At 46.8% G+C, this 13,747-nt stretch overlaps 1 protein-coding gene across 1 annotated transcript in view; it reads left to right on the top strand.

The window, feature by feature from the left end:
• Positions 1-13,747, top strand: part of LOC137418314 (extracellular calcium-sensing receptor-like) — a 40,413-nt gene that overhangs the window by 5,356 nt on the left and 21,310 nt on the right. Inside the window, exon 2 of the mRNA XM_078772768.1 lies at positions 10,475-10,760. Within this exon, the coding sequence (XP_078628894.1) occupies positions 10,475-10,760 (286 nt within the window). The remainder of the gene's footprint in view (positions 1-10,474; positions 10,761-13,747) is intronic.

A 13,747-nucleotide genomic window follows, 5' to 3' on the forward strand; every position in this document is an offset into this window, starting at 1 on the left:
GGGTTTCTGCAGCCGTGGAGGAGAGGGATGGACGGAGACGGGCGATGTTTTTCAGGTGAAAGAAGGCTGTCTTTGTGATTTGTTTAGTGTATTTGTCGAAGGAGAGGGTATGGTCAAAGATGATGCCAAGATTCCAGATGTGAGGGGAGGTGGATACTGGGTATTTAAGTAGCGACATCATACCTGTAGTAGGGGATGTAGGTCGATTAGTTTGGATGATAACGACGTGGGTTGTGCAATAGTATAAGGGAAGACGGGAAGCACTAAGTTAGAGGGAAAACCAAGTAGATCAGATGATGCAGTGTGTTTGTAGAGAGGATGATGGAAATGAGGAATTGGTATGGAAGTTCTTTGTGGTGAGCATGATGATTCGCATGATGTGCATTGAGTTGAGTGTATTGTATTGAGTGAATGGTCCTGGAGGAAAGGAGGGTGCAAGTGCCACCAGGTGTGTGGGCACCAGGTGTGCAAGTGGAATACAGGTGGCAAGTGAGAATGGAGTATGGAATTGATGGTATGGAGTATGGAATGGATGGTGTGGAGTGAGTAGTGTGAAATACGTGGAGTGGAGTGGTTGGTGTGAAAGGAGTGGATGGGGAAGGATGGACCCCTTCACGAGTACCCGGGGAGGGTAGTTTAAAAGTAGGTAGAGGGAGTAGGTAAATTGTGGTTGGATATTGGCATCTGTGGTGCGAGAGTAGCAGAGTACTGCTTGAGGGGTGCATTAGTGAAATGGAATTGGCTGGGCGTGTGGCCTGTTTGTACGTATGGTTAAATGGGCACCCCGCCACTGTTAGTCTGTCGGCCAGGTGAGGCCACCGGTAGGCTCTGGGAGCCAGTAGAGTTCAATGGGGCCCGAGGATCCGGAGGACGGACCCGGGTAGCCCGACGCCAGAGAGGGCGGTAGGGGGTGAGAGTGCCAGAGGGCCTTCCCCAGGTAGGTTAGGGTAAGGAGCAGGTAAGCTCGGGAGACAACTGCAGTGGCAGAAGTGTGCAGGTGCGCGGACCTGCTGGGAGCGCCACACGACCCAGCCCTGAAATTGTGCGAGGGCACAGGGAGTAGAATCGGGGGAGTGAGACCCCAAATTTGGTGAGTACCACAGTTTGTTCAATGGGAGTTCGGTTCCTAGAACCACATAGAGTAAAAGATGGCCAATGGTTTGGCAGGGAAAGTACCCGGGTAGTGTAAAGTGTGTTAAAGTCATTTAGAGTATAGTTAGGATTGAAAGTCTCTTCGCACCATCCGCATCCACTCACCAGGGTGACAGGACTCCACACCACCGTTGTTTGCAGATATCTGGTATGTAAGATGCACATGACGTGGGGGTGACAGTGTGCTTGTTATTCCATCTCTTCCTCCTTAGGAGGCATTGATGATAAATTGATTGATGGCAAATTTGGTGGAGGGATTGTCGATGAATTTGGAATTAGGGGAGATATGGGGAAGACAAGACGTTAGCAATGGAATTGTAAATTGTGTAAATACGGGGTAAGGGCAAGGGTAGATTAGGTGATTTGTGTACCCTTGCGATCTTGCCCCGCTGCTTGCTTGTCCTCCTTCCCCCACTCATGGATTTGTTTATTTTGGCCCCAGGGGGAGTGCGCAGGTGCCCGCAGTTGTGTGCCCGCACCCTCCCTGCTGCCTGCCTGGACCGGTACCACACTTATGGACCGCACGTTGTTGTGGCTGAGCACCACCATATGGACCACAGGTCTGTGGCCGAGCACCACATTAATGGACCCCACATTTTGGGGCCTGGCACCTCTGCTGGGGACCGGCCATTGTGGCCAGGGAGATCTTGCTTGCGGACCACGGCAAAGGTGGCACCTAAGCCATGCAGGTGGACCACCTTAGTTGGCCCCTGCTGGCCATAATTAAAGTAATGGACATGTTTTGTGCCTTTTTATTATTACCAACTAGGCAGCAAGCAAGAAGTCGTCCAGCCCTGAAATATGGAAGTCCAGCCCATATATTTCCATATATGGAAATGATGTTCCGCGGCATCCCAGGAACATCGGCCCAGCAGCCAAGAACATCGGCCCAGCAGAGAAGACGTCGCACGTCATCTGCTGATTATTATTTGAACTGTGATGACTGTGCACCGGATGGTGCTTTTTGCATTTTGGTGCTTTTTGTGCATTTTGGTGCTTTGGTGCTTTTTGCATATTGGTGCTTATTGGTGCTGGTGGTATCGGTGCAGTGCAGTGTATGCCTTTCCTCTTCTCAAAACATCTTCTTTTGTTTCCCAAAAGACAGGTCCTGGGTTCGCGTTTGCAAATACCAAATAGTGTCTTTGTAAATAATGCTCCGCACCGTCCATGTGTAGTTTGAGAATTAATTCCATGATTCGGTTATCCTGTGGGCGTGATGCAGTTAGATAGAATGCAACACAGCAGGCGGGACATACTTAGTTGTTTTAAAAATGTCGCACTCAGGGTGAAGTTAATAGTAGAGGGTTACCACACCTGAGTGTCACACTAAGTTAAAGTTCTGTCGGGCCGGGACGGCCCTGGAGGTAATGAGGGTGCTGTGTTGTGGTTTTTAGAACCCTCCATTTTGTAAATATTGTAATAATCCCTTATAAATAATCCCCTGTAAATACTCCCATTTCGGTGTAAAGGTCAAAGGTCGCACCCTAGTTAGGTCATATTGCAACACGTAGGACACCATACGCTGCTTCTTTAGTTATCTCATTAGTATGTGTTCTAGTGAAGGATCTGTTTCCAATAGTTGAATCTGCGTTGCATTAATCAAATAACCTAGGCCCCTTCAATTACCCCCAATCTCTCCCTCTCTCTCCAAAGTGCCAGTAGCACCTATAGACAGGGCTTGTCCTTCCCAATGCTCTCACATAATCTTATTAGCAGCGTTCGCTGCATTGTGCCGTCGTGGCTGCCTTAGCGCTGGCTCCAAACTCCATTGAACACAAGGTCGGCTCGAGGAAAGAAGGGGCGGAGCCACGGGAAGAGGTGTGGCCTCATCCACGAGCCGTCGAGGCTGGAGCCAGTGAGCCCTCGCTGACCAACCAGGGCTGAGGTGAGCTCGTTAGTGGGCATAGCCCTATGAAGGCAGCTTGATTTCAACGCGAGATCATATAAGCGCGAGCGCCAAGCCCTTTGACGGACTGCGCCGGAGGATCCTGATCGTAACGGACTGCGCCGGGGATGCTGATGTGAACGAACTGCACGGGGAGCGCTCGATTGATTGTCACGTTGTTTCAGCGACTTGCGCGAGGGTACCCTCTGAGACGAGCGTTGGGCGAGAGAGAGTTGGCACGAAGATTACGTACGCGGCATCCCAGGCCCCCGCATAATTATAAGGTCCAGTCGCGCACCAACTACACCAGCTGCCTGCCATTCTTCGCGGCGGACCCGGAGCCTGGAACCATCTGCTTGGACCCTTCTCTTCCTTCCCACCACCACCACCCCATTCGTGTAAGTGTGTTTGTATTGTCCTGGGCGTGTTATATAAGTGTTTAAGGATTGCCCTGTGTATCTGCTTCTTCCTCTTCCTGTACAGTCTTACCTTTCATTTCTTCCTTGGTTTTGGTTTTGTACATAATTAATAAACCTGTGTTAAAGCACGCGCTGTGTCGCGCTGTTGACGTTCACGAGACGAGGCTGAGGGCGCGCAGTGCGGCTTGAGGAGAACTCTAGAATAAACAAGAGATATCCATTTTAAAATATATTTTCGTTTAATTAACGATACCTGCCAAACCACGTGCTCTAACGCAAATTCCAATACGACATTTTAGTAGATTGACATGCTGAACAGATCTGTGAAGTTTCCCCTTGATTGGATCAAAAATGAGGGAGGAGCTCGGTTTTAAAGGTTCATGCTTAAAAACGTCATAACTCTGAAACCATGTGACGCATGACGTCATGCTCACTGACTTTTTCGTTCGTCATGGGTATGCGATTCTGCCTCCAAAGTTTGGCCTTCATCTGTTCAACCCTTGCAGAGAAAAAGGGGTTTTCGTGTTTTCACGAAAAACAATATGGCGGCCGAACCACGTCACCTGTGACGTCACAATTACCATTAAAATATTCTACCGACCGAGTCCCTCATATGGTGAAAATTTGATCTCAATCGGTCCAATTATTGCAGAGAAAATCTTTTTTAAAGGAAATTAAAACTTAAAATGACACTGAGTTAAGGATCATCAGAATTAACAGAATTCCCAAAGTTCAAAGTGCCATAACTTTGTTAAAAATGATCGAAACGTCGTGAAGTTCGAACTCTATATGTAACTTATCATGAGGAAACCATGTGCCAAGTTTGAATCATTAGCGTTAAGAGTTCAGAAAAAAAGTCCGGAAAACTGTTCTTTGCATGACGGACTGACGGACTGACGGACTGACTGACAGACTGACAGACTGACGGACCGAGGGACGGCGTGCAAACCTATAGTCCCCTCCGGTGTACACCGGTAGGGGACTAATAATGGGTAGCTAGGTCTGACTTCCAAAATTACCGTTTGTTAGTGTGGTTACAGTGTACGTGAAATCACAAATACAGTTTACGTTCATTATTGTTACTCACTCAGGAAGGGCATCCGGCCATAAAAACATTGCCTCAAAAAGAGAACCATGACAATTACAACTACATATGGGCAGGGTACAGCCCGAAGTGGAGATCGGTTTCTGAGGTTTGGGACATGGAATGTAGGGACAATGACAGGGAGATCAGGAGAAGTGGTGGAAGTATTGGTCGGAAGAAGAGTGGACATATGTTGTGTGCAAGAGACGAGATGGAAGGGAAGTGGTGTGAGAATGGTGAAGGGTAGGCAGGTACAGAAATACAAGTTTATGTGGCAAGGGTGCCTGGAGGGCATGAATGGTGTTGGTGTCCTGTTTTCTGAGGAGTTTGTAGACAGTGTGGTGAGTGTGACTAGAGTGAGTGATAGGTTGATGATGGTGAAAATGATGATTGGAAAGCTCTTGGTGAACGTCATCTCGGGATATGCTCCGCAGGTTGGTCGAAGCGATGAAGAGAAGGACAAGTTCTGGTGTGCGATAGAGAAGCTGATGGAAAACGTGAAAGATGAGGAGGTTGTTGTGGTAGGAGACCTAAATGGACATGTGGGAAGGAGTATGGATGGTTTTGACGGAGTTCATGGGGGTTACGGATATGGTGTGAGAAATGGAGAAGGTGAAAGGATTTTGGAGTTTGCTGATGGAGCTGATTTGTTGATTTGTAATACTCAGTTCCAGAAAGAGGATAATTAGCTTGTTACATACACGTCAGGTGGGTCGACGACAACCGTTGACTACCTGATGGTGCGTAGGCGAGATAGGGGGCACCTCCGGGACACAAAGGTGATCCCGGGGGAGGAGGCTGTTTCACAGCACCACTTGGTTGTCTGGTACAAAAGGGTGAAAGGTGCGAGGAGAGATCGGCGGGTGAAGTACCAACCAAGAATGAAGGTGTGGAGGTTGAAAGAGGTGACAGTAAGGGAGGCATTAAAGGAGAGGCTGAGTATGGTAGAGGATGATGTGGTTGATCTTGAAAGTGGTTGGATGTCAATGAAAGCACGTCTGTTGGGAGCCGTTGGTGAGGTATGTGGATGGACAAAAGGACCACCGAGGCACTCGGAAACATGGTGGTGGGATGATGAAGTTGGAAAGAGGATTGACGAGAAGAGGAAGAAGTTCAAGGAGTGGCAGAAGGCGAAGGGTACAGGAGCAGAAACAGCAGAGCATGAAAGTTATAAGGCAGCCAGGAAAGCTGCAAAGAAGAGGTAGCAAAGGCGCAGGAGGCATGTAGGAAAATGTTTGGAGAACGCTCGGTTTTGGAAGAGGGTCAGAAAGCAGTATTCAGGATTGCAAAGCAGATAGCGAAAGAGAGGTGTGATGTGATGGGGGTGAGTTGCTTGAAGGATGAAGTGGGACAAGTCGTTGTCAACCCAGATGGAATTAAAGGAAGATGGAAAAGATATATGGAAATGCTGTTGAATACAGTGAATGAATGGGATGGCAACATAGAGAGTAACCCAGTTTTAGGACCGGCAGAGAAGATAACTGAGAAGGAAGTTGAGGAAGCGATAAAAGCAATGAAGGGCAGAAAAGCGGGAGGGCCGACGGGAGTTGTGGGAGATATGTTGAAGGCAGCAGGAAGTTGGGGGTGTGAAGAGAATGACAGAGATCTGTTATCTGGTGGTGAAAGAAGGCCGCATTCCAGTGGATTGGGAACTGAGTACCCTCGTCCCTCTATACAAGGGGAAAGGTGACCCTCTGGAGTGTGGCTCATACCGAGCGATAAAGTTATTGGAGCATGGAATTAAGGTATTGGAAAGGGTGTTGGAGAGGAGGATAAGGAAGCAAGTTAAGATCGACTAAATGCAGTTTGGATTTATGCCAGGAAGAGGAACGACAGACGCGCTTTCCATTGTGAGGCAGTTGCAGGAGAAGTACATGGAGAAGAGGAAGACGTTGTTTCTTGGGTTTGTTGACCTGGAGAAAGCATTCGATAGGGTTCCACGCAAAGTATTGACATGGGCATTGAGGAAATTAGGAGTGGAGGAATGGTTGATCAGAGTAGTGATGGCAATGTACAAAAGAGCGTGCGCAGCTGTAGGGATGAAGTATGGGAACAGTGGTGAGATTGAGGTGAAGGTGGGAGTGCATCAGGGGTCGGTACTAAGTCCACTACTATTTGTAGCTGTGATGGAGGTGCTGGCTCAGAAAGTAAAGGAGGGTTTACCGTGGGAGTTGTTGTATGCAGATGATCTGGTGTTGATTGCGGAAAGTATGGATGGACTGAAGGAAAAGATGAACAAGTGGAAGGAATGTATGGAGACAAAAGGTCTGAAGGTGAATATCGGAAAGACGAAGGTAATGGCCAGTGGTAAAGCATGTGGTGAGGTGGAAAGAACTGGGAAGTGGCCCAGTGCTGTGTGTAGGAAGGGTGTCGGAGTGAACTCCCTTCAATGTACAATGTGCACTGGGTGGGTTCATGAAAAATGTAGTGGTCTGAGAGGGTCATTAACCAGTGTGGCATCTACATTCAAATGTAAGGTGTGCACAGAGGGAGCTGCAGATGGAGGAAATGTTGAGTTGGATCTTGGAGACGGCGTGAAGCTGGAAGGTGTGAAAACATTTTGCTACCTCGGAGACATGCTGAATGGAGAAGGTGGATCAGACTCGGCAACGGTTGCTGGAGTGAGATGTGCATGGAAGAAGTTTCGGGAACTGAGTGGCATGCTGATGATGAGGGGAGTGTTGTTGAAGCTGAAGGGAAAGGTGTATGCTGCATGTGTGAGAAGTGTTATGATTTATGGGAGCGAGACATGGGTAATGAACATAGAGCAGCAACGAAGGTTGGAAAGGGTGGAAATGCGAATGGTTCGACGGATGTGCGGAGTATCGTTGAGAGAGAGGAAGACAAATGATGAATTGCGAAAGATGATGGGAATAGAGCCTGTGATTGATGCTGTGAAGAGGAACAGGTTGAGATGGTTTGGTCATGTGTTGAGGAAGGATGAAAGTTACTGGTTGAGAAGAGTGATGGAAATGAATGTAGAAGGAAGTAGAGGACGGGGAAGACCGAGAAAGACTTGGCTAAACATGGTGGAAGAAGAAATGCGGGCAAGGGGGTTAACAAGGAGAGATGCAGAAAATAGGGCAAAATGGAGAAGATTGTCATGGGGACCGCAAGGCTAACCCCCGCTCTAGTCAGGAAAATGGCCTTGAAAATGCATGTTGTTGTTGTTGTAGTGTTACTCACGTTTAAATACGGGATGTTTTTCTCTTAATTGTAAACTACTGAAAAAATTAAAGGTGGGGGCATTCCACGCCCCCCCCCCCCCTGCTACCTCTTAAACTCCACTGGTACTTAGCCCCTTCCCCTCATTCTGGGTTAGTATGTCTTTATGCATTGGGGAAGGGAAAGATAGGCCCTCCACTCACCTTACTATAATTCACCAAATGTCTGTCTGTCTGTCTGTCTGTTCCCAGGTACCGCAAAAACGGCTGAACCGATCGCAACGGAATTTTGGGTGGGTAATCCTGGGACCCCCTGGAGTAAAATAAGCTGTATTGTTTTTCAATTTTTTTTCCCCAATTTTACAATTTTCCAGTTTTTCCAAACACGATGGAATAATATTTACCGATATGAACAGTGATGTGGCTTTTATTGAAATTCTACAAATACTGTTTATATTTTGATGTTTTACGTGTGATATGATTTAACGGATGTTTATATAAATCGTTTAAAATTTAAAAAGCCTTCAATTTCTGATATTTTGCCATTTCATTTGGGCTTCCCAATTGAAGCCCCGCCTGTAGGATGGGTACCGTTGCTCGTAAGGGATAATTTGCCAGGCAGTGCATGCAGGCTCAAAAGCACATCAGCCAAGTGCGTGCTCCAATTTATCTGTTTAGTCCGTGGGCTGAGTAGGGTTTACATGCACCCCCCCCCCCCACAACTTAACTTCCCGGGTATGTCCATGTACCCCCCACCCTAGGGGTTAGGAAAAACCATGTTAACAGAAAAAAACTCATTCCCTCATAGTTTGACCTCTGGTGACCTCATTAGTGACCTCATTTGCATATAACACATATCATTGTAAAGAGTGTCCCAGGACAAACATTTTGAGGGGTCATATGCAACCATAGGATGACTAGGTAAAAGGTTATGGCCATTTCAATTTCGCCTACCCCTAATTTTCAGAAATCACTGACACAGGGGGGGGGGGGGGGTAACATCAAAATATGCGTGGGAGGTACCTTGGGAATGAGTTTTTTCTGTTAACATGGTTTTCCTAACCCCTAGGGTGGGGGGTACATGGACATACCCGGGAAGTTAAGTTGTGGGGGGGGGGGGGTGCATGTAAACCCTACTCAGCCCACGGACTAGTTGCGCTGGAATCCACGAGATGAAGCGACACTCCACCAATCAGGGCCTGAGGAACTTTGGGGGAGCTTGTGGGGAGGAGTAACGGGCTCCACCAATCGGGAGCCAGGACGCCCTCCAACATTCCCTCCCACCCCCTGAGAGGGTGGACAAAAGGCCATTGTACACGCGTTGTCTCTCTCTCTCTGCAGGCCTCACTCAGCACGTGCCTGCATGATCATTCTCTGTCCCTCTTTGCCGGTTTTCACTGAGCACGTGTACGTCCACTCTAGGCCAGACCCTCTCACAGGCCTCTACACATGTTACTCTCTCTCTCTCTCTCTCTTGGGCCTGGACTTTGTCACCTGGCACGTGCCTGCATTACTCTTGCTCCTGGCTTTGGACTTGGTTGGCTGTGCACGTTGGCTCTAGGCCGGACCCTCTCACAGGCCTCAGTACATGCCTGCATTGCTCTTCGCCTTGGATTGAATTGGCTGTACATGTATTTTTGAATTTTCTCTTCGGCCTTGGACATTGCTCACCTTGCACGTGATCATCCTCTGCTGGCTGCCGGGCTCCCTCTCGGTGCACGCGTGCACGACATTCACTTTCTGCACGAAGCCACGACGTACTCTTTACCCTGCACGAGATCACGACGTGCTTACTCTACGTGTCCCTGGCACTCTTCCCTGCACAGTTCCCGACGCACTCACATTGCCGAGTTCCCGATGTTCATTACCTGCTCATGTTGGGGACTGCTGTTTGCCGGCCAGGTGTTCGTTGGTGGTGCAAGACAAAAGGTGTCGCGAGGAGAGGCATCTGGAACATCGTGGCCTTTGTGGTAACAGGTTTCCAACGTTCGTTTTCCCCTTCCCCTCTCCCGTGAATGTATGCTGGGCCAATGTCGTGTTTATTCGTAGTGATCGTAATGAGGCATAGAATAAGCTATGTTTCTGCCTCTTGTCCCTTTTTCTTTCCGATTGAAAAGTTTCACTGTAATATTTGTAAACAAATGAAATTGTTAAACGTTTCCTTTTCTCTCTGTCCGTGAATGTCTCTTCCTCCATTGATCCGCCATTGTTCACCCACTGGTTAACAACGATCGGCTGTAACAAAATTAGCATTAGCCCAGCAAGTACCAACGGTTTCTCGGCCGTCTAAATTTCCATCCAAGAACAAAATATATTTGGTACACCGTCGGAGGGAAGGTACGTAGGTACGTTCCCCGATTGGGACCGTCACGTGGTACAGATGAGCTATCGTGTGACAGACCAATTGGCATTCGTAGTTGCTGGTTCGCAACCTGCCAAAGTTCGAAATTACTCGTGTGCGGCAGCCGCAGGTCTGGTAAGTTTGAGAGGGAACGGTGGCTAACCCCCTCATAGTATACCCAAACCCCTGGCGGTAACAGTACATGTGCGAATGAACCCAACTGATTTATTCCTTCTTAGATACATATTTCATGCTCTTCTTGCAGAGCTAAAGTTCAGTGATACTTCCAAGAAAGCTATTACGGAAGTTGGCATTGTGGGAATGAAGAAGATTAATCCATTATCACTTATCAAGAAGTTTCCAAAAACCTTATCAGGTAGTTATTAGCTATGATTGTAAATTATTTCTGTTCTCCACAATGTGTTTCAGTTTTAACCAGGATGCATTCCTGTGGATGTATGGGATGATATTTGCAATTGAAGAAGTGAACAGAAAAGAGACTTTGCCAGGAATCACTCTCGGCTATCAGATTTTTGATACGTGTGCTACCAAATCCAAGGCGGTGGAGGCTACTCTTACTTTCTTAGAAGATATTGGGAATGGAAAAGCACACGCTGGACAGATCGGCACTTCCCCGCTTGTTATTATCGGAGATGGAGATTCAGCACAAACTGTTCCTGTGGCTGAAATACTCTCTCCGAACTGCATCCCACAGGTGAGACCAGATTCATACATGAAGATCATTTTTAAAAGCATAAGATACACTGGCCGGCCAGAAAATAAATACAGTAGAGATGAGAACCACCATAGTAGTAGATGTTAAATCCCCTTTTTTGGCAACAAAGTCGAGGCTCATGGAAAAGCTAGAACACGGATTACACCAGAACAAGTGGAACATGGTGGGAAGGCATGAAAAGCACTTCCTTGTTTTTCCAAAAGATGTGTAACTTTTTAATCACTATTATTGTTGAAACACCATTATCGCTATCACCTGTGTGTTCCAAATTAGCGGTGAGCCTCTACCACATATTCCTGCGTAAACCATCATTAAATCCAATGCAGTATATGTGTTATTATTGACTAGCAGAAGTACCTGGCATTGCCGGGCGGGGGAGGGGAACGGGGGGGGGGGGGGGGAGCGAGCCCCTTGGCAAAGCGAGCGATTTTTTTTTTCATAGCATCATAGCGTTCATAGCGTTTAGCGTTTCATAGCGTCATAGCGATTTTTTTTTTTCATAGCGTCATAGCGTCATAGCGTCATAGCGTCATAGCGTTCATAGCGTCATAACGTTCATAGCGTCATATCGTTCATAGCGTCATAGCGTTCATAGCGTCATATCGTTCATAGCGTCATAGCGTTCATAGCGTCATAGCGTTTCATAGCGTCATAGCGATTTTTTTTTTCATAGCGTCATAGCGTCATAGCGTTCATAGCGTCATAACGTTCATAGCGTCATAGCGTCATAGCGTTCATAGCGTTCATAGCGTCATATCGTTCATAGCGTCATAGCGTTCATAGCGTCATAGCGTTTCATAGCGTCATAGCGATTTTTTTTTCATAGCGTTAATAGCGTCATAGCGTTCATAGCGTCATAGCGTCATCACGTGATCGCTCTGAGCGTCATAGCGATTTTTTTTTTCATAGCGTCATAGCGTCATAGCGTCATATCGTTCATAGCGTCATATCATTCATAGCGTCATAGCGTCTTCGCGTGATCGCTCTGAGCGAATCAGCGCCCACCTGCTCTGATTCCGTTGATTCCGTGCGCTGAAATGCGCTGAGGTAAATATGAATAAAAAATATGGATCGTCAAATATTTTGAGTTCGGCCATGTTCGTCCCACACTCAATGGCCATGTCTATGTCAAATATCAAGCACGTAAGCCTCTCCGTTTAGGAGTCTATCGGTAACATTACACACACACACACACACACACACACACAATCTGTGTTTTATATATACTAGGGCATGCCCGTACTATATCTATATCTAAAATTATATCCCCCCCCTCTATTTACATGAAATGGTTTGGTCCAAAGCGAACGGCTTGCGAGTGGTGACAATCCCCCCCCTCTATTTACATGCAATGGTTTGGTCCAAAGCGAACGGCTTCCGGAGTTTGGTAAAGAAATCGCCATCGCGTGCACAAACGCGCAGGAAAGCGAATGAATCGCAAATTCGTTTTTATTAGTTGTAAAACATAGTTTAACGCCAACATAGTTTGCAAGCGTGAAATAAATGAATACGCTCTCAAATGTGCCATCCGAGGCAGAGTGTGCCCGCCACGTTCGGCACACGCGATCGTTCGCTGCTCTCTGATTGGTTGAATCGTTTTTTGGACATAGCTCGGTAAGTAATTGTCCGATTAATATGAAACCTTGAAAAGGCACATCCTCGGGTCCCCAGCAATATACCTGGCAAGTTAAAAGTATATCGGACCCGTGGTTGTCGAGAAACAGCGGTCACAGACAAACAAACGTACAGACAGACAGACAGACAGAGATTACTGGAATTATAGATAGATATAGATAGATAACATAATGACATGTTGTACTTGGCATCCGTAACACTATGGCGCCATATATTTGTGTTAAAATTTTTAAAAGGAAAGAAAATTGGATGTGGGTGATGACGAAACGCCATTTTCAAAAAAAGGTCAAGTACAAAAGGTCATGACTCGTGGAAGAGCTGGAACACAGAAGAGATAAGGGCTTAACAGAACAAACAATGGAGAGAGAGGGGGAAACACCAACAGGGGGATGGAGGGCCAAAATAGAGGGAGACAGACTAATAAAGAATGTCGGAAAGAATGGGGGGTAGGGAAGGGGCATGCATGTCTGGATAGGATGGATACAGAAGGAAATTCTCAGGATGGAAAAACTGGAAATTTGAAAGGAGGTCGGCTTGGGGGGACGGGGTGGTTTAAAGGGTATAGATAAAATCATGGTTTTGGGTATGGGAACAGGGTATCTCAAAAAGTTGTGGACGGATTAGGACGAAATTTGGAGGAGAAGTATGTGAGGAGGACCAAATGATTCGATTTTGGTGAAGATCCGGATCTGGATATGGATCCGAGAATTTTCAAAGTGATTCTTCACTTCTGAGAGAGATAGGGCAAAAACGATATATATCATGATATCTCAAAAAGTTGTGGACGGATTAGGACAAAACTTGGTGGACGAGTTGGTTAGACAGCAAGATGAAGCCAATTAGATTTTGGTTCATGTCCGAATCCAGATCTGGTCTATCAGTGGGATACAAGAGGTAAACTGCTTAGCCTGGCGGAGGTTTGCGCTCTACCGAGTCTACCCTTCTCCTCGTAGTTGTAGTTCTTTCCATCGAAGGTTTTACGAGATTTCAACAAGGACACAACTGAGGGTACATGAATATTGTGTGCACGAAATCTTAGCAGGTGCTCGAGTGACGTGGTTCTTTGTGTTGGGAAAGTACGCAGGTGGTGTCAAAGCAGCACGCATGTTTAAATGAGATGTTTTCCTCCATCGTGAACTGTACTTTGGACAAACATGGACTGATGGAAACTTTAAATTTGTGCCAACTTGTAAAAAGCTCACTCAAACCCATAGGTGTGAATCGCTATGATAATATCATGAATTGTGGCATCTCTACGGATATTTCATGTGGCATATAAAGTTAGGCTTCGTGCTGCAAAAATGGTATCAAAAAAGCAGGAAATGTACTGA

This window comes from Myxine glutinosa, chromosome 2, assembly GCF_964187855.1.
Source record: "Myxine glutinosa chromosome 2, kmMyxGlut1.1, whole genome shotgun sequence".
Taxonomy (NCBI): domain Eukaryota; kingdom Metazoa; phylum Chordata; class Myxini; order Myxiniformes; family Myxinidae; genus Myxine; species Myxine glutinosa.